Source organism: Lolium perenne, chromosome 6 (assembly GCF_019359855.2).
Source record: "Lolium perenne isolate Kyuss_39 chromosome 6, Kyuss_2.0, whole genome shotgun sequence".
Taxonomy (NCBI): Eukaryota; Viridiplantae; Streptophyta; class Magnoliopsida; order Poales; family Poaceae; genus Lolium; species Lolium perenne.
In genome coordinates this window covers 54,569,817-54,590,224 of record NC_067249.2, presented here as the reverse complement: position 1 = coordinate 54,590,224, position 20,408 = coordinate 54,569,817, and the positions used below count along the sequence as shown (strand labels likewise).

Here is a 20,408-nt window from a genome sequence, read left to right as displayed (position 1 = left end):
ATAATAAAAGTAAACAACTGATTCAAAAGGAAGTAACAAGTTATAAAGATCGTGAACCAATGTGATTAGATGATTCAAAGCAATGTATGCCTATTCTGAAACAACTATAATAACACATACCTTACTAAATGATAAGAACCATTATCAAGTGGGATACATATAGGGGACCAGTGTGTTCAGCTATTTTGGGACAATACCTCCATAAGTTAAATCGGTTCTGCCCACTTGAAAATACTTGGTCAGTCCTTCAATATTGACCTGTCAATCAAATTGTGTATGCTATCTATGTGAATGTTTGCATAATAAATAATAGGTAACTGCAAACAAAGAATGAATCATGTTGATACAGGAATGTCCAATACGTGAAACAACACTGTTTTGTAATGAACGTACAAGAACCTAAGTGATTCAATGAGAAAGTTATATGCATACATTGATCGAAATGAACTGGCTACATGACAGGATGGATTGATAAAATGGAGAATCAACTGAAGTGTGCAAACAAGCTCATATAAGTTATTTCGCGATGATCATTAGTTACTACCTCTTGGATATATAATCGGACATGCAATTTCATGAAAATAGAATGCCGCCGTAGGGACAAATAATTAAGTGATGTAGCTGTCCATGAATTATTATATGACAATACAATAGCTCCAGAACCTGGAGTTGCACGGCAAATTATTGTGGCCACATTACATTCTGATTATGCCAAATTGAGAATACATACGAGATTAATAGTTCACTTCTTTGACTTTCGGCAACAAACATGGTTCACAAAACTTCTTTTCCAGATGGTAGATGCCTCCTGGGGTTTAGATCATTATAACGGTGGTACACCAGTGTGTGAGACAACTCTTTCCTGTATGCAAGCATGTTTTTCTGCAAGGATGTTAAAAGTTAGTATTTCGAATGAGCGGGCTAAAAGCTAGAAGTTTGATATAGATCCAATCTTACGGTACTAATGGCATCATACCTTTCCATAACCAATGAGGTCTTTGCCGTTATGGCAAACCAGCATCCTTATAACTTCAAGACCACTGTCGTGCCTGCGGTACAAGAGGCAATGCGTTACAACCTCACATGTATCTTAACATGACAGTAATTTCATCAAATTGATATTAAGAAAGGATGTATACATGTTTGACTGCTCCTGGATTTGGTTGTAGTGCTTCCCAAATTTGTCGTGTATCGGAACTGGGTGCGATGAAGCTTGAGAGAAAGCTATCTGAAGGTTGTAACCCTACAAATAACATAAATTAAAATTGTGCGGAAATGGAATAGTCTTGGAGTAATAAAATGTCTAATTCGTAAGAACGCACAATTGTTTTCCATAAGTCATCATATGGATCATCGCCTCGTTTGTATGTGCGTAATGAATCATAAATCTCAACCATTGTACGAGAGATTGTGATTAATACTAAAATCCAATGCTTGTTGTTTGGTACTGGCAAGTAAATCTGGGAAGCAAAGCAAGACATAGATTAAGGCATAAGACAGCATTTTTTTTTAAAAAAAGCTCCATACAATATACTCGACATCATCCGTATGTCATTAAAAGAAGCAATACCTGGTCGATCTGGTCAAGCGGTAGAAGTTTGAGTTTGGAAGCAATATTGTCGTGATCGCAGCGGTCCTGAGGTTTCATAAGTTCCTTCTGCAATACAGAGAGTAAATCCAAAATTATTATGTCCAAGTACACGATAAACATGGATAGACTTTGCAAAATATGGGAGATGAAAGTTTTTAACAAGCTAACAATGATGCCCTGGTTGAGAATTATCCTTGATTTTGAATGCCAGTCCAGCATTAGGGCCTCAGAACATAGGCACATGAAATTTGGATCAACATGCCCAGTAGGCTTCAGAGTTTGGACGAACTCCTCCTCGGAGACATGTACACCCCGTATAAGGATCTTGGTTCTCCCACAACAATTTCTAGCAGGATCTGAAATATCTTTTCTTTCTGTGGCCCAGAAAATGGATTTCTCAACATGGTCTGCATATGTTTGACTCGCACATGCATTTGCCTTACAGGATGTTTTCTTCAGCTCGGCAATGGCATCTATCATATGCTGGGTCTTACCAAATCTCTTGCCCCTGGCTCGAACAGCTGTATTGACACTACCTGCGCCCTCAAAGAACTCACCATCTGAAATTGGGGAACCAATAGTATGGACAGTACCCAGTGCAAGGCTGTCCGGATTAAGTGCTAACTCTTCTATCGAAACTGATTCATTGTTGTGCAGCTTTTCGGGAGCTGTGCAAATGCAATAGAAGGAAATTATACGCAGCCAAATAATTTGAAGGAAAGATGCAATTCGAAATAAAGAATTCATATACCTAGTTCTCGCGAAGGCATATGCTTGGGGTCCTCAACTACTGCATTGGTTGAGGGCTTGTGTAGAGCAATGAAATTTGAATCAGAAGTACTCGGCGAATCAACAACGTCCAGTACTTGCTGCAGTCCACAGGGTCCATGCTGGAGATTGTGAAGCACACTCAATTGATCAGATGGATTATGAACAGAATGAATTGCTGTGTCTGCATTGCATAAATTTCCAGAAGAAATTGTGTGCGGACAAATTGGGTTGCTGGATTGCACAACATGTACAGCTGGATTTGGTTCAGATTCTGGAACTGGAAGATCTTGCGACGATATACGTGCACTTTTAGAGGTAATAGAAATTGCATCAACAGTTCCAAATGTGGTACCTTCATTTATTTGTATGCCACTGTCTTCGCGGCAAGATTGTACCAACTGGAAGTCAGGTATACCAGAGCAGTCATTTACTACCGGTATTTGGGGAGTAAAAGTAATGTCAGCATTCATTACTGGGCCTCCTAAACTTGCATCTACAGATCTTGTGTCCACGGGATATTCATCACTAACTTCAACCGGACTGATTGGCTTGCTAGCTTCTGTGCTACCTCGGGGTGCTGTGACATGATTTCCAAATAAAGGGGGAGGAATCTGGCCTTCATGTATTGGTTGCGTAAGCACAGAAGGATGAACTATTTCTGCCGCTGCAGTACTGTCAGCTATTACTGTATGCCCAATATGGATAGCTTTCAAAGGTGAAGACATAATTGCATCAGTGTCTTTAAGAGCCTGTTGGCTAACCTGCTTCCCAATTTCTGACACCTCCTTCATAATATCAAAACCCAAGGGATCATCCTCTACAATATTGTGAATGGGACTTACTTGTGGACATACTGCTTCAACTTCCGGGAACAACCGGCGATTCCTTGCTGATGAACCTAAATTTAAAATAGTTGCTGCTCGGGTAGAGTTCACTAGAATGGTAGATAATTGGCGACAATTTTTCTGAAGATCCTCAGATCTTTCTGAAGCATCAGGTGAGTGAGTGCAGACCAGGGTTGCTTCAACAGATAACTTCTGCAAAGGAATGGAATTATGGACATATGGATGTTCTGACCTTTCATAGCTAATGTTATTCGCCGGCTGAGGTATTTGTGAAAGCTCAACAGGTGGATGTGATGCTTTCTTCAGGAAACATGTATCTCCTGAAGGTGTGCTGCTTATTGGTGCTTCTGCTGTGATGGTAGTACTATCCTCCTTACTTGCTCCATGTGAAGAAGGGTCAGCTATACTATTTCTTACAAGAGGTTCAGGAGCGACAGTGAGAGTTGTTCTCAGTGAATTAGCAGGGTGTGGAGTTGCTGCAGCATCTACATGTAAGGACGAAACTTTTTTATGGAGAGCATAGATTGCACACGTCCTTTCAGTATCTAACTGCTTCATGTTATCCTTGTAGGTCTCGTACATTTCAGCATGCATCTTGACTATTGATAAAGAATATTGCGCCTCAATTTGCTGCATTTCATCATAAAAGACCTGCATGTCCACATATTAAGTTCTGCAACCATAAGTACAAATCATTTGCTAAAGATGTGACATCATGCCGGTGGAATAACTAGCTAACCTTGTGAACATCCACATGAGTTGGGGGAGTGCTTGTGCAGCCAGGTATGGACTTGGTGGGATGTCCATTTGCTGTGGCAGACGATACAAAGTCTTCTCCATATGGCGGATCAGCGAGCTATACATAGTTCAACAGGGAAAATTTTTATAAATGGCGAATCAGCGAGCTATACATCTTGTTGACAACTATAATGCAAGTAGGGACTGTAAAAGGTTGGAAGCAAATAAAGCACCTCGAGCTTGCCATACTCTGGACCGTCAAATGAGCTGAACTTCAAATCTGACAAATCTAACAAGTCTAGCAACTCTGTCGTGACGTGTATTACACGGGGATTTCCTCTGGGAACTTCCAAAATTGGAGACTTCACCATATCGATATAAATGAGCTTCAATGAAACAAAAGGAAATTAGTAATGTGCTACATGGACTATATGAAATAAATTAATACTGTAAAGACTTACCAGCAGAACATGTACGCATCCGTGGACATTCACATTAACTGCCTTGGAGTCTCGATAGTCATGAATTCCTTCTATGAGAACATCAGCTACATGGTCGCACCAGTTCATATCCTTTATGATGTCAACATTGCTCACGATGGGTGAGTACCCCATGTTTATAAAGTGCCCACTAGAGGGAGCAAAATAAATACAGAGCACGTACAACATGAAGGATCTTTTGAATTGTACTGGGTCACGGTTAGCTATTAGTGATTCATATGAAGACTTATAACTCAAACCCCTTGCACCTTTCTCTTCCTTCATCTCTTTCTCCTCATCAGTGGGGTAAATGCACTTAGATTTGCCACGCTTGCTACGGGGGAGAGGTACAGGAAATGGTCCATGAGGTATACCTAACAGCTTGTTCAACAGCGGTTTTATTGGGACGGTTTGGCCACGAACAGTGAGAGCTTGCTTCTTCCAACTGAAATGGTTAACTAACCATACAGTCAGATCTTTAGGAAGCCTGCAGTTGGGCATGGATAATACAATACCGAATCCGAGTTCATCAACCCATTTCCTCTGATCTGAGTCTAGGCTCTTTACGAGATCGAACAGAAGATGAGGGGAACATTTGAATCCGACATTCTGTTAAAAATGTACAAGATAATATGAGAAATGCAACCAATACAGGCATACAATTAAAGGATTTGAAAAATTCTGTTCCCAACAAGTAATATTCATAGAAGCATTAAAAAAGATATGGGAAAAACATAGGGCTTTCTTGCTGCCACAGCAGGAAAAATTGATATTAATCAGATGGAGGTAGCAAATCTATTTAATACACTCGACAAACAATGGAAGCACTTAAACATTGGTGCTGTTTACATTGCATATAAATTACTAAGCTTGCGGTACAGGAAGTATTGGCAATTACCATATAGGCACATCTGGTTAGAGTCAACTATGTGGAAGCAAATGAGAAAGGACAAAAGAACTCAGTAAAAGGACACTCTACACACATATGGTACCATTTGACACACCACAGCAAAGTCGTAAACAATTACATAGGAAAATACTTATGGCATAAATTAATACAAATCTGAAATCATTCCTCCCTACGTTTATTATGAAGTTTGAACTTCAGTTCTGTTTGGATTCTAATACTGCGATATGATGGAAATTCGGTAATAGGTTACAACAGTTAAAGATATAATAATAAAGGAAAATTACCTGCTTAAACTTAGCATCCTTGTTCTGGGCATTCTTGTGCGGGGTTTTCCTTTTCTTCACTGACCTCTTATCTGTTCCAGTATGATTAACCAAGTGGTCGTCATGTCTCTTCTTTGATGTGTTTATGGCTCCAAAATGAGGGGATGTACTTGATGGCATCTCAAAATCGTCATCGTCGAGATCCATGAAGCGACTGAGTCCTAAGAGAACAAAAGTGCAAAGAATATGCAGCTGTAATGTACTGATGATATATGTAACAGTACAAGGCTAAAAGTGTTACATACAGTTAATTCTTACAGACAGCACACACTGTTTGACTTCTGAGTAATTACTACAACCTCTATGTAATCAAGAGAAAAGAAGAACAAAACTTATTTCAAGAAAATTCAGATGTCTCAATCTCAAATGTTATGTGCTATGACCTCCGAAGTAGTAACTACTCTTAGTAATACAAAAATAAGGTTCCAATAATGAATGAAACAAATGAAAATTAATAAGTGCGGTTCAGGTCTTATTGTTCAAATATATGTCAGCTCTATTATTTCGTACACTAATAAATCGTCCGGACTAATTTGTAGTACATTCGGCTGGTTTATCATCATAATCACTACATTTTCGGTCCAACTATATACTTTATCGCTATTTCGGAAAGAAACAAATATGCCAGAAAACAAACAATTTATCTCAGCCACTGAACGATGCTTCCCAAGTTCTCTTATAACGGTACAAACAAGCAAAAGGATGCCTACAAATACATTTATGTGACATCGTTAGCCCCTTGAAAGATCTGAGGGCAATGAACAAAACAATTGTATGAATTTGGACACCTTTATCTGTATAAATATATACTACAAGAGAGAAACTTAAGTTTTTCTGATAGAAGAGTGCAGCAAATAAAACTAGTACTTAACCCTACATAACTTGCTAACTTTGACACACCTTCAGATCGGCGGGACCGAAACTGAATGAAGCTAAAACAGAGCATGGGGAGGGGGGGCGCACGGTCGGGCCGAAGGAGGAGGCGATGGCATAGCATATACACTAGATCTCAAAAAGCAACAAATTACATATAACACTCTAACCCTAAGAATGGCGGCGCAGTTCAGAATAGCTGTATTACAGCAGATTTACAGAGGAAACTTACTTCACATCCTAAAGATTGTAAATGGAGGGCTAGTCAGATGTACCTTACTCTCCTTCCAGCCCCAGGTCAAGCGCGTAGATGACTCCGTCGGGAGGGGAGGGGAGCGGGGGAGGAATGAACTGGAGAAACAAGCAGAGGAAGAAGATGAAGTTGACTCAGATAATGGAGTAGTAATAGAGGGGAATGGAAAGGGAGCCGGCAACGGAATAAAGGATGCGCGGGATTTCAGCAGGGTGGGCCTACTTCTTCCTGCTTGTACAATACCACATGCAGACATCTTAAATACAAAAATTACTAATTGAATGTAAGTCGCCTGCTGACGTGGCAGCACGAATCTCCAACGAAGCGGACGGCGTTGGGAGCACCGGTAGTTACCGGTTCCGCTAGAACTGACTTTCCGCTACTCCAAACCAAACCCAGCTCGTCTACACGCCGTGGTTTCCCAGACCCAGCGCAGGACCCCCGTCGCCGTCTTCAACTTGCGGTCGCCGGCCGGCCTGGTTCATCTCCCTAACGCGCGCGCCACGCTCTTATAACCCGCGAGGCGAGCGATCTACTCGGCGTCAAGGCTGAGAGCAGAGGTTGACGAGAAGTGCGAGAGCAAGACTACGGGCACCGGAGGAAGCGAGAAGAGAAGCTGCTAGGAATGGCGGCCGACAAGTGCGCCGGCGCCGGCGCGATCACGCGGTGCGAGCTCTGCGGGGGCGTGGCGGCGGTGCACTGCGAGGCGGACTCGGCCTTCCTCTGCGCGGCCTGCGACGCCAAGGTGCACGGCGCCAACTTCCTCGCCTCCAGGCACCTCCGCCGCCGCCTCGTCCTCGCCCCCAACGACGACGACAGCGAGCCCGGATCGGCCACGGACCTGGACTCCGACTCGTCCAGCTCCTGCGTGTCGACCGCCGACTCCTGCGCCCCGGCGCGGCGGGCAGGGAGGAGGAAGATGACGACGGGCGGGCGCAGCAGGAACCGGCGCGCGCGCGCGGAGGCGGTGCTGGAGGGGTGGGCGAAGCGGATGGGCCTCGCGCGGGGCCCCGCGCGGCGGCGGGCCGCCAGGGCGGCGCGCGCGCTCCGGGCGCTCGGCCGCGGCGTGTCCGCCTCGCGCGTCCCGCTCCGCGTCGCCATGGCCGCCGCGCTCTGGGCGGAGGTCGCCGGCGCCGGGTGCGGGGACGCCGCGCTGCTCCGCCGGCTCGAGGCCAGCGCGCACGTGCCGGCCAGGATGCTGGTCGCCGTGGCGTCCTGGATGGCGCGCGCCGCGGGCCGGGCCGCCGCGCCCGCCGAGGAAGGATGGGCCGAGTGCTCATGAGCCACGCGTGGCCCGTCTCCTCCCAGTGTACCGCCGGTGTACGGACGAGCTGAACAAGGAAGATCGGAGTCTGAGATAGAGCCACACTTAGAATTAATTAGCTAATGTAACATGTGATTGAGCAAAGTTTGTTTGTTTTTTCACTTCTGGAATTTAAACACGATTCTATATACTGTATGATGATTTAAATGTTAATATTCTTTTCATCATCATCAATTCATCATCACAGAGGCAAAAAGATCTTGTGGTTGTTGAGAAGGGCAAGCAACATGCATGGAGTCCATTCTCCAAACCTAAATGGATGTAGTGTGTTGAACGATTGCACGTAATCAAACTAATTGAGTACAGTAATTAAAGTTGATTTTGTACACATTTGGTCTACTACTAGTAAAAGTTTGCTGGTTTATTTCCCCCTACTTAATTTTAAACGGGATTATATACATATATGTGATTAACCACCAATATTCTTTGCATCATCATGGACGCAAAAGATCTTGTGGCTGCTAGCTAAGAAGGCCAAAGCAAGGCATAGTCCAAACTCCAAACCCAAACGGATGGGAGTGTTTGACTGTTTGCACACGATTAAACTAATTATAAGCAAGTAAAGCTGAATTTGGTTAGACTTATGTGGTCTACGAATGTCCATGGCAACTTTTCTGCGTTGGCGCCCGTTGGATTCTTGTGTTTCCTGCGTCTGATTGGGAGCTGTCGACGTTGATCTTTTCTAACCACACACATGGCACACGGCGTTCCTTCTTCTTCCAGGAGAGTTCGCTAGCATAGCAGGCAGCTCCTGGTTCCTGGCGACCCCGTCGGTCCTTGTCCCACGCCGTCGCGATCGCTTTTGAGTCAGTGCATGCACACCGTCCTCTCCGAAAGGGGCCGTGGACTGTGTTATGTATTCGTGGTTGTACAGACTGGCGTGAGTATTTCGTTCGAGGAATGGACGGCTGCAGAGGGCCTCCCCAATAAAAATATCGAAAGTGAATTACAGTTTACTAGTCTTGTGTATAAGTGTTGCCCCTCTTTTAAATACGGAGTAAGGAGTAACTGAACTGCAGAGGTGCAGTACGTAAAATATGCAACGCTATACAGTAGCGGATATAGGATTTTGTGTACGGGGATGCCACGCTTTACACACATATGCAATTTAGCTGGCACAGACGAAGAACACAAATGAGAGTTTAAAACAAATTCAATAAATATTGTAGTCCAAACAGTTTTTTACGTTTTACAATAGTACAAAAATATACTAGTTCGTGTGAAACTGATCCAATTTCACTAGTAGAAAAACGTCCATTCGTACCGGTTCCAGAGGGGCATTCGTACCGGTTTTGCAACCAGTATAAAACTTCCGGCACTAAAGCCCCCCCCCTTTCGTACCGGTTGCTTACGAACCGGTATAAAAGGGGCCTCCACGTGGGCCACCAGGAGAGCTCAGGGCTAAGGATCTTTGGTACCGGTTGGTAATACGAACCGGTACCAAAGGTTCCCCCCGCGGGGAATTTGCCCAAATCTTCGCGGCGAGAATTGGCTTTTTAGGGTTTTGGAGAGGTTTAGGGATATCGGTTTGTTTCATATCGCGTCGATGCACCAGAAACGCGTTTGGGTTTAGGTAGTACATGAAGATCAAGATGATGCATAGCAAGTTGGTGCATATAATATAACACACATGTTATTGCATAAGATCGCAAAATTAAGTAGCACTATGCATGAAGATCGATCTTCATGCATAGTGGTGCTCTCCGAGGCGTACTCTATATATGTCTATTACATGTAGCATAGTGGTACTCTTCGAGTCAACTATATATGTAACATGTACATCTTCATTCATAGTGGTGCTCTGCGAGTGGTGGTATGACGTCCCGAAGGAAAAATCCCGCCAATTCCTCGCCTATTGCTATGAAGCGGTCATCGATTGAGAGCTTGTTCCGCTTTCTTGCCAACTATAAAAGAATAAGATACAAATGAATACACGAAACAACTATTACTGAAACTCAGCACAACTTATGATAACAAAACAAATTTGTGAAGATTGTTTTTGTACCTCTTTATTTCTTTCATTATTCGTTCTCTCGTTGACAATTCTGCGGATGTACTCGCAAACGAAGAATCCACAGAGATCGGTCCCCGGAGGTTGTTGCGGGCATTTCTTTACAAGAATATAATTCAATCAAACAATAGTCAAGTATGATAATTAAAAGGTGTGTGGACCTAGGTAGTACTACTTACTTTCGCACGCCATCGCAGCTTCGGTGTCCATTCACGGGACGTATCTTCCTTGATGAAAGTTTGCCATACGCTGCTCGACAAAAGAAAATGCATAAAAGAGTCATCAATTAGTTCAAAGCAGGAAATTAACGAAACAAACCGATAAAAATTAAAATTACCTTCTGAGCATTAAAAAACAAGACACGTATAGAACCTTTTTTTGCTTAGTGAGTCCAAGACTTCAACTTCTCCAATTTCCAAATTGATGACGAGAAGAATAAAGTGAAACCTACGCACGTTTCAATATGTAGTGTCATATATATAAGTCATTAGTTAAAATTTTGACATACGGTGAGCAAAATATAATGTGTTATAAGACAAGAAGACTCACTCGAAGTTGTAAGGCCAAAGTATTAGCTTTTTGTCACGTTGTCGCTTCAAAAACCTTAGCAAAGTCTGCGGTGTATCCTTGTTATAGAGGGGATTCTCTATGGTTTTAACATGCATTGTGTTCGGGTCAATGAACCCAATGTCTCGTGATATCGTCCCTTTTGCATTCGAGCATCTTCGATCTGCATAATATAGCGCACAAAAGATTATAATCTGCAGACAATGAACGACTTCTCAAATTAAATAAATAAATCACTTACAGACAATAGCAATCGATGATTGATTTGTCGAGGGCCCGGAGATTGTATAACCGAAAGAGTTCGGCGAAGTCAACATTCACACAAGACTCCCGGAAGTAGTGCTCTTCCCTAACTCGCACCATGATAGTCCTGGATCCCTTCCTTTGAGGCCTTAAGGTACCACGAATGCAAGTTACGCATACATGTTGGTACCTTCCCGAGATTCTCGACCAAATCTTTCCCTTGAACAAACCGATATGCTCGTTCAGCCTAAGGCGTAATCGCTTGCGTCTTGTCGAGAACTTTGAACGGTCTTCCCGTCAAACACCTTGAGAGGGGCGACCGATTGAACGGGTTGTTGTCCGAGCTGGTAGACACCGTGTATCCCTTTTATCTCCCCGATACCCGATTGAACGGGTTTTGTCGCCTCGATCATCTTGTCATACGACCTTTCAATAGAACGCGCATAGTCGATGACGACGATTGTACAGGTTCAAATAGATTGTAAACGGTACGCACAACTGTCTCCCGATCTAGTGTCTTCTCGAAAGGTATCTCTGGCACTTTCGGTGCAAAAAATTTCTTCACCTCGGCCTGAACGGCATCCGTGTTTTCCTCTGGAGTTTTTTTCCAAGGTAATTTCTCGAGGCGGCGATTGTTTCTCCTTTCTAGCTTTCTTCCTAGGCGGCGCATCGTTCCGCTTAACGGACGCTGTCTTACGCGGAGGATCTCGAGATGGTGGACTCACGCTGGGGTCCCTCTCGGGTAGGTGTGGACTTGGCTGCTCACCAGGATCGCCACCAGGAGGAGTCGATGGCATTTGCTGCTCATGTGTAGGAGTCGGTGGCCTTTGCAAAAGGACGACGTACTTCTTCGGCCATAGGGCGAAACCGTGCTTGACATCGGCCGTTGTCCTCTCATCTTCACCTCTAGGAATATCAAGCTCCACTTTTTCAAAACCCGAAACAACTTCATCCACCCCGACACGAACACAACCAGGTGGAATGGGCATATGATGGTGCATTGCTCCATCTTCACTTGGGTACACATAGCCGACCGCCACCTTAACGCACGCGGTCCTGATTAACATATGTAGCTCGCAATCTGTCTTCTCCGTGACATAATCCACGTGGTAGCTTCCTCCACATCCGTCAAGATGCGAGGAACCGACACTACTTCTTCGCTGAGATGGGGCAGCATCGGCTTGTGGATCCTGTAGAAACAGCGGCTGATCAGGTGCCCTCTGATTTCTCTCAAGAGCCTCCACCCTAGATAACAACTCCGTTACAATGTCGGCGTCCTTCTTCTTCTTCCGTGAACGGCTTCTATAAGTGTCGTGCCGTCCGGCCACGCTTCCTTCATGGTGAGACTCGGGCGAGCTCGTACCCGTCCAACATGTTCGGGGTTCCCCAGAGCGAGTGTCACTCGTCATTCTCTCGATCGGGAATGTACTCTCCTTTCTCGACCTTTTCAATTGCATCTACAAGTTTCGGTACAATTGCCTCAATTTTTTCCTTCCATTTTCCCTTCGCAACGATCAACCCCGTCTTTGGGTCCAACCCAGCCACATGAGCGAACAACTGTAACTTGGACCGTTCGGGCCAGTCCCATGTCTGTGGAGTGATTCCATGATCCATCAGTTTATTCTCAAACGCTGTCCACTTCGGAATGGCACTCTTGTAGCCACCGACCCCAATTGATGCGTAAGTATCTTCTTTGCTGCATTTTCGGTATTTTTCTTCGATCGGGACACAAAAGTAGACGATTTCTTATACTCCTTAAATGCGGCCCAGTGATCTTTTATCTTCACTAGATTATCATCGAATACTGGATCTTCATTCTTATATTTGTCCCATAAATTTTTCTTGAAGCTCTGGAATTGTATGGCCATCTTCTTCCATGTCCATTCCTTGACTTTATTCTTCTGGCCTTCCGTCATGTCTTCCAGTAGCGTGTCCCAAAGAAAATTTTTCATCGTGTCGTTGACATAACTAGCACCACTCTCCGGGTTCTTCGGCTTATGCCACTCTTGAATGCTGATCGGTACATGGTCCCTAACAATAACTCCGGATTGACTTGTAAATTTGCGGCAAAACTCCTTGGGCTGCACTGGTTCACCATTATCCTTGAATGCCGTGAGGGCTAACCTGCCCTCGCCCTTTAGCACCCGCGTCGGGCCTCGTTTTGATCTAACAGACTTGCTCGATGATCCAGAAGGCTAAAACAAAAAATTATTCGTTAATAAGTGCAATACAAATAAATGAATGCATCTAGGGATGAACATATAGACTAATTGATACATAGATATACACCTCGCCGGAGTTTGTGATGGACACTTCGTTGTCTCTTCTAATTTGTTCAGACTCAAGTCCCTCGCCGAAATCATTCAGAAAGTCTTGGAAATCGTTGTCATCTCCATCGTCGGGTTCCGGACCACGGGCACTCTCATAGATCAATTGCTGCACCGCTTCTTCCCCCTCCTCATCTCGGACGAAGGTGCCGTCCTCCATACCTCAATGTCACTGCAAAATTAAGAAAGCAATTGTATTTCATTCATCATGGATAACAATTGAAATGAAGAAAGCAAAAAACCCTAACCCTAACCCTATCCCCCTCCTCCTCCGCCACCGCCACCGCCACACACTCGGCCTTTGGATCCGCCACACACTCGGCCTTTGGATCCACCACACACTCGGCATTCCCCCTCCTCCTCCGCCACCGCCACTCCTACTCGGAGTATGGAACTACGTACATGGCGAGTTTATGAACAATGGGATGGGCAGGAGCACCACACACTCACACACCACTCCTTATGTGGAGTCTATATATATCTCGCCATTCGATAGGCATGGCCACACCCACTCATGTACACTCGCTCGTCTAACTAAGTAAAGCACATCTAGCAACAAGTCCGGCGGCACAACCACCACCGCGCACCTCCAATTCTACATATGCACGACGACTACACGGGTCCGCGCCCCACCGCGAAGCGCGTCGTCTCTGGGCACACCAGCGACAATGACAACGTCACGACGACGCTGAAGACTGCGCCGCGGCAGTTCGGCGACATCGTGTTTCTGTCCGGGCCAGGCTTTTCAAGTACATCCAGGGGAAGAACGCCGCCGTGCGCCGGGGCCAGGTACGCCGCCGTGCGCCGGGGCCAGGTACGCTGCCGTGCGCCGCTTCGGCGGCTTCGTCGCCGACTCCGACATCGGCCAGCAGGCCGCGCTGCTCGACGCCGGCTGCGGGGGACCACACACGCAGCGCGCGGCAGCAAGCGGGTGGCCCAAGCGGCGGCAGCGCGCGGGTGGGCACGGCGAGGGGCCGCATCGACATTTTGTCGAACAGCCTACGCGCGCGGTGGCGACGAAGCGGCGGCGCTGGCCTTGGCGCCGACGTAGGCGTCTCCGTACGTGGCGTCTCCGGCGGGTGGTCTCGCAGCGGCGCGCGCGGCGTGGAGCGCGGCGAGGAGGAGGAGGGTAGAGGGGCGGGCGATAGCGCCGGAGGAGGAGGGTAGAGGGGCGGCGTGCTCACCTTGGCCGGGTTGCGGCGCGCGGAGGAGGGGAGAGCGGCGGGCGAAGGCGAAGGCGACGGCGTGGGCGACGGCGACGGCGCGCGTCGGCTCTGCGGCGAAGATGGCGACGGCGTGGGCGCGACCGACGGCGTGGGCGACGGCGTGGGCGCGGGTCTCTCGCGCGTCAAGCGTGTGTGAGAATGGAGAAGACGATGGGGAATTTTGCCCGCGCGGCTAAGTGTGAAACACAGGAAACCCCTTTGGTACCGGTTGGTACCACCAACCGTACGAAAGGTCTTTCGTACGGTTGGTGGTACCAACCGGTACCAAAGGTATTTTTTTTTCTTTTTCTTTTGCTGTTTTCTTTTCTTTTGCTGTTTTCTTTTTTCTTTACTTTTCTTTTCTATTTCTTTTTTTCTTTTCTGTTTCTTTCTTACTTTTCTGTTTCTTTTTTTACTTTTCTGTTTCTTTTTCTTTTATTTTCTATTTCTTTTCTTTTTATTATTTGCTATTGCTTTTCTTTTTCTTTTCTATTTCTTTTCTTTCCTTTTCTTTTCTATTTTTTTCTTTCCTTTTCTTTTCTATTTCTTTTTTTCTTTTCTGTTTCTTTTTTACTTTTCTGTTTCTTTTTTTACTTTTCTGTTTCTTTTTCTTTTATTTTCTATTTCTTTTCTTTTTATTATTTGCTATTGCTTTTCTTTTTCTTTTCTATTTCTTTTCTTTCCTTTTCTTTTCTATTTTTTTCTTTCCTTTTCTTTTCTATTTCTTTTTTTCTTTTCTGTTTCTTTTTTACTTTTCTGTTTCTTTTTTTACTTTTCTGTTTCTTTTTCTTTTATTTTCTATTTCTTTTCTTTTTATTATTTGCTATTGCTTTTCTATTTCTTTTCTTTCCTTTTCTTTTATATTTCTTTTCTATTTGTTTTCTTTACTCCCGCCACGACGCCGTCCGCGCGGGAAAGTTTCCCGCCACGTACGACGTCGCGCGGGAAACTTTCCCGCCACGACGCCGCGCGTGGGAGAAAAAAGGCGGGAAAGAAAGGGCGGGAATAAAAATTTATTACGAGTGAACTCGAATTAAAAGTACATAGCTTAACTGAAAATTAAAGATACATGGCCAAATTCTACTGTTGGAGTCATTCAGTCATACTCGTGCCTAGCCCTGTAGTAGTCGCCACTGTAGTCGTCGTAGTCGCCGTCATCATCGTCGCTGGCATCGGGGTCGCGGTACTCGAACGTCGGCGGGTGAGCACGCGTGGGCTGGGACTGAGGGTAGCGCAGGCGGGGGCCACGGTAGGCCATGACGCCGTGGAGAGTCCGGCCGCGCCACCACAGCCGACGGCCGGCCTCGTTGAAGTTCGGAGGAGGCGGGCCGCCCTCCTCGTGCCTGGCAAGCGCCCTCTCACGCCGATTGATGAAGAAGCTTTCCCAAGTCGGGCTGCAGTCGGGATGCCACTGGGGATTCCTCCGCTGCTCTGGCGTGAGCTCGAAGTAGTAGTGGTTCATGATGGCCATCTCGCGCGCCACACCTAGAGGGACTGGAGGGACCGGTACGCCTCCGACGCTTAGCAACCAGCCGGTCGGGACGCGGTAGCCCGGCGGGCAGGGGTAGTTCGAGGCGCAAAGCGCCTCCGCCTCCCGGGGGGTTAGAGATGCGATGGAAGCCATGGGAGAGAATGATGAGGTTTGCAGATATGAGTCTAGATGTGATATGTAAATGGTGGCCAAGCCTACATATATATAGTGAAAAAATGGCGGGAAGACAGAGGCGGGAACCGGTGGAAAGCGCGGGAAGAAAATAGGCGGGAAGACAGATCGAGGCAAACCTTTAGTACCAGTTGGTGGGTGCAACCGGTACTAAAGCTGTCGGCAGGATAAGGACGCCCTGCTCGATGAGATATAGTATGTAGCGCACGACGCCCTGTCGGTGGTATAAGGACGCGTGGGTAACCTTTAGTACCGGTTGGTGGGTGCAACCGGTACTAAAGCTGTCGGCGGGATAAGGACGCCCTGCTCGATGAGATAAAGTATGTAGCGCACGACGCCCTGTCGGTGGGATAAGGACGCGTGGGTAACCTTTAGTACCGGTTCGTGTCCGCAACCGGTACTAAAGTCGTCGGCAGGATAAGGACGCTCCGCCTATAAAAGGAGCATCGATACACCATGGGAAGCAGCTCAACAAGCCAACATGGATGGAGAGTTTCATCACCATGGATGGAGGAAAGGGTTGGGAAATCTCCGTGGCGGAACTTGTCGAAGATGCCCTTGGTGCACACGCCCTATGGCATCTTCGGAAGTTCCGCCTCGGAAAAATTTCCCTGCAAGCCCGTGGAAGACTCCATCTCCTCTAACAATGTTGGGGAAAGGGTTGGGAAATCTCCCGTGGCGGAACTTGTCGAAGATGCCCTTGGTGCACACGCCTTATGGCATCTTCGGAAGTTCCGCCTCGGAATTTTTTTCCTGCAAGCCCGTGGAAGACTCCATCTCCTCTAACAATGTTGCGGAAAGGGTTGGGAAATCTCCCGTGGCGGAACTTCTCGAATATGCCCTTGGTGCACATGCCCTATATATGGCATATTCGGAAGTTCCACCTCGGAAAAATTTCCCTGCAAGCCCGTGACTTAACTAGTAAAACAAGCCAACCATCTCCATTGTTAATATCTTACATACAAGAACATCATTACACAAAAGTGATTTCCATATTGAGATACACAAGTTATACTCCATCTCCTCTAGTCTTCGAGTTTTCTTCGCCCGTTTCCCTTTCTTCTTATCGCGACGCAACCATGGACAATCTTCATTGTTTAAGATGATGCTTGGGTCAATTTTTACCTTGAAGGGTGGAATATCGTCAAACTTATTATAATCTTCTCGACATGTCTGTCTTGTCCTCTACTCCCACGATGTTTCTTTTTCCCCGAAAGAACTATGTGCCGCTTTGGCTCATCGTATGATGTGTCCTCTTGCCTTTCTTTTCTTTTTTCGGTTTGCTAGACATATCCTTCACATAAAAAACCTGAGCCACTTCACCGGCTAGGACGAATGGTTCGGTGTCGTACCCAAGATTCTTGAAATCCACCGTAGTCATTCCGCATCGCGGGTCTACCTGTACCCGTCTTTCAAAGTTGAACCATTTACACCGGAACAAAGGGACCTTGAAATTAGGTCCATAGTCAAGTTCCCATATCTCCTCTATGTACCCATAATATGTGACCTTGTTCCCATTGCCATCTTCTCGCATCAAAGCGGACACCACTGTTTTGGTTGGTGCTCTTTTTGTCTTGGGCGAAAGTGTAAAATGTGTTCCCATTAATCTCGTACCCTTGAAAAGTCGATATAGTAGAAGATGGTTGCTTGGCCAACAAGTACAGCTGCTCGTCATCGGTGACATTCATGAGACGTGTTTGCAACCAACCGCCGAAAGTCTTCATGTGTTCTCCATCAATCCAATCTTCACGTTGCTCCGGTATTTAGAGCGTAAGATCTCCTTGTGTTCCTCTTTGTACGGAGCCACCAAGATGGAATTATGTAGAACTCGTGTAGTGTGCTTGAGTGAAAGAATGTCCGTCCATACACGTTGCTGATTTCTTTCCTAGCGTGCCTTTTCCACGCAGTCTCCCCTCATAGCGCGATTCAGAACACCGATCGGCTTAAGGTCAGGAATAAAGTCAACACAAAACTCAATGACCTCCTCTGTTCCATAGCCCTTGGAGATGCTTCCTTCTGGCCTAGCACGGTTATGAACGTACTTCTTTAAGACTCCCATGAATCTCTCAAAGGGGAACATGTTGTGTAGAAGTACAGACCGAGAACGCCAATCTCTTCGACCAGGTGAACTAGGAGATGTGTCATAATATTGAAGAAGGATGGTGGGAACACCAACTCGAAGTCGACTAGACATTGGACCACATCCTTCAGTAAATTTTGTAGAGTAAGTGGATTGATCACCTTCGAGAAATTGCATTGAGGAACGCACCTAGCTTCACAATGGGTACTCGAACATTTTCCTACAAGCCCCTCAATGCAACCGGAAGTAATTGTGTCATAATCACGTGGCGGTCATGAGACTTTAGGTTTTGAAACTTTTTCTCCGACATGTTTATTATTCCCTTTATATTCGACGAGAAGCGGACGGGACCTTGATGCTACTCGGGACTTCAAAAAAGATCTCCTTCTCCTCTTTGGTAAGAGCATAGGCGGCAGGACCTTGATACTTCTCCGGATTCAGGTTGTTTCCTTCGTGGATACTTTGCTGGTCCTGCCGTGCATCCGGTGTATCTTTTGTCTTCCCATACACGCCCAAGAAGTTTAGCAGGTTCACGCAAAGATTTTTCGTCACGTGCATCACGTCGATTGCAGAGTGAACCTCTAAGAATTTCCAAAGAGGGTAGCTTCCAAAATATCGACTTCTTCTTCCACATGGGTACGTGTCCGTCAACATCATGCGGAACAGTTGTCCGCCGGGACCCTTTCCAAAGATCACTTTTAAATCCTTGACCATATCATATATAACTTCCCCATTAGGGCGGGTAGGCTTCGTTCGGTTATCTGCCTCACCTCCGAAATTCTTTCCTCTCTTTCTTACGTGATGTTGTTTTGGAAGAAATCGATGATGCCCTGTACACATTCTTGTTTCCCAAATAATTACTATCAGTCTCACCTAAACAAGTGTGTGCATGCATTGTATCCCTTGTTTGATCGCCTGAAATGTTACCAAGAGCAGACCAATCATTGATGGTTACAAATAACAACGCTCGTAGGTTAAATTCCTTTTGTTCGTGCTCATCCCACACAGGTACACCTTCGTCACGCCACAACTCTAAAAGTTCTTCAACCAATGGCCTCAGGTACACATCAATGTCGTTGCCTGGTTGCTTCGGGCCCTGGATGAGCACTGGCATCATAATGAACTTCCGCTTCATGCACAACCAAGGTGGAAGGTTATAGATACATAGAGTCACCGGCAGTGCTATGGATCGGAGCTCTGCTCCCGAAAGGATTAAAGCCATTTGTACTTAGACCAAATCTTAAGTTCCTTGCGTCATCTGAAAATGACTTGAACTCTCTGTCGATTTTTCTCCACTGCGACCCGTCAGCGGGGTGTCTCAACATCACATCTTTCTTACGGTCCTCTTTGTGCCATCGCAACAACTTGGCATGCTCTTTGTTCTGGAACAAACGTTTCAACCGTGGTATTATAGGAGCATACCACATCACCTTCGCAGGAACCCTCTTCCCGGGGTGGACTCACCCTCAACATCGCCAGGGTCATCTCGCCCGATCTTATACCTCAATGCACTACATACCGGGCATGCATTCAAATTCTCGTACTCCCCGCGGTAGAGGATGCAGTCATTGATGCATGCATGTATCTTCTGCACCTCTAATCCTAGAGGGCAGACAACCTTCTTTGCTTCGTACGTGCTAGAGGGCAACACGTTCTCCCCTGGAAGCATCTTCTTTATTATTTTCAGCAACTTTTCAAATCCCTTGTCAGAAGTACCATTCTTTGCCTTCCACTGCAGCAATTCCAGCGTGGTACCCAGCTTTTTCTGACCATTTTCGCAATTTGGGTACAACAGTTTGTTGTGATCCTCTAACATTTTCTCCAACTTCAACCTCTCCTTTTCATTTTTGCAGTTCATCTTCGCATCAAGAATGGCCCGACCCAAATCGTCATCCGGGTCATCAAAAATCGGCTCATCGAAAATGAGCTCTTCTTCAGCTTCGTCTTCCCCCATTCTACTACCACCGTCTTCAGTGAATAAGGGATAGTTGTCACTATCATCTTCTTCTTCGTTGTCTTCCAATATAACCCCTCTTTCTCCGTGCTTGGTCCAACAATTATAGCTGGACATGAAACCATTCTCCAGCAGGTGGACGTGAAGGGTCTTCGAGGTAGAGTAATCCTTCATATTCTTACAGGAACTACATGGACAATACATGAAACCATTCGACTCACTGTTTGCCTCGGCCACGTTGAGAAAATAAT

At 45.9% G+C, this 20,408-nt stretch overlaps 1 protein-coding gene across 1 annotated transcript; it reads left to right on the top strand.

Moving 5' to 3' along the window:
• Nucleotides 1-7,155: 7,155 nt before the first annotated feature.
• LOC127308027 (uncharacterized) lies at nucleotides 7,156-8,260 on the top strand. Its single transcript, XM_051338791.1, has one exon. It carries the CDS (start codon nucleotides 7,409-7,411, stop codon nucleotides 8,063-8,065), a length of 657 nt encoding a protein of 218 aa, XP_051194751.1. The 5' UTR covers nucleotides 7,156-7,408; the 3' UTR covers nucleotides 8,066-8,260.
• Nucleotides 8,261-20,408: the final 12,148 nt, after the last annotated feature.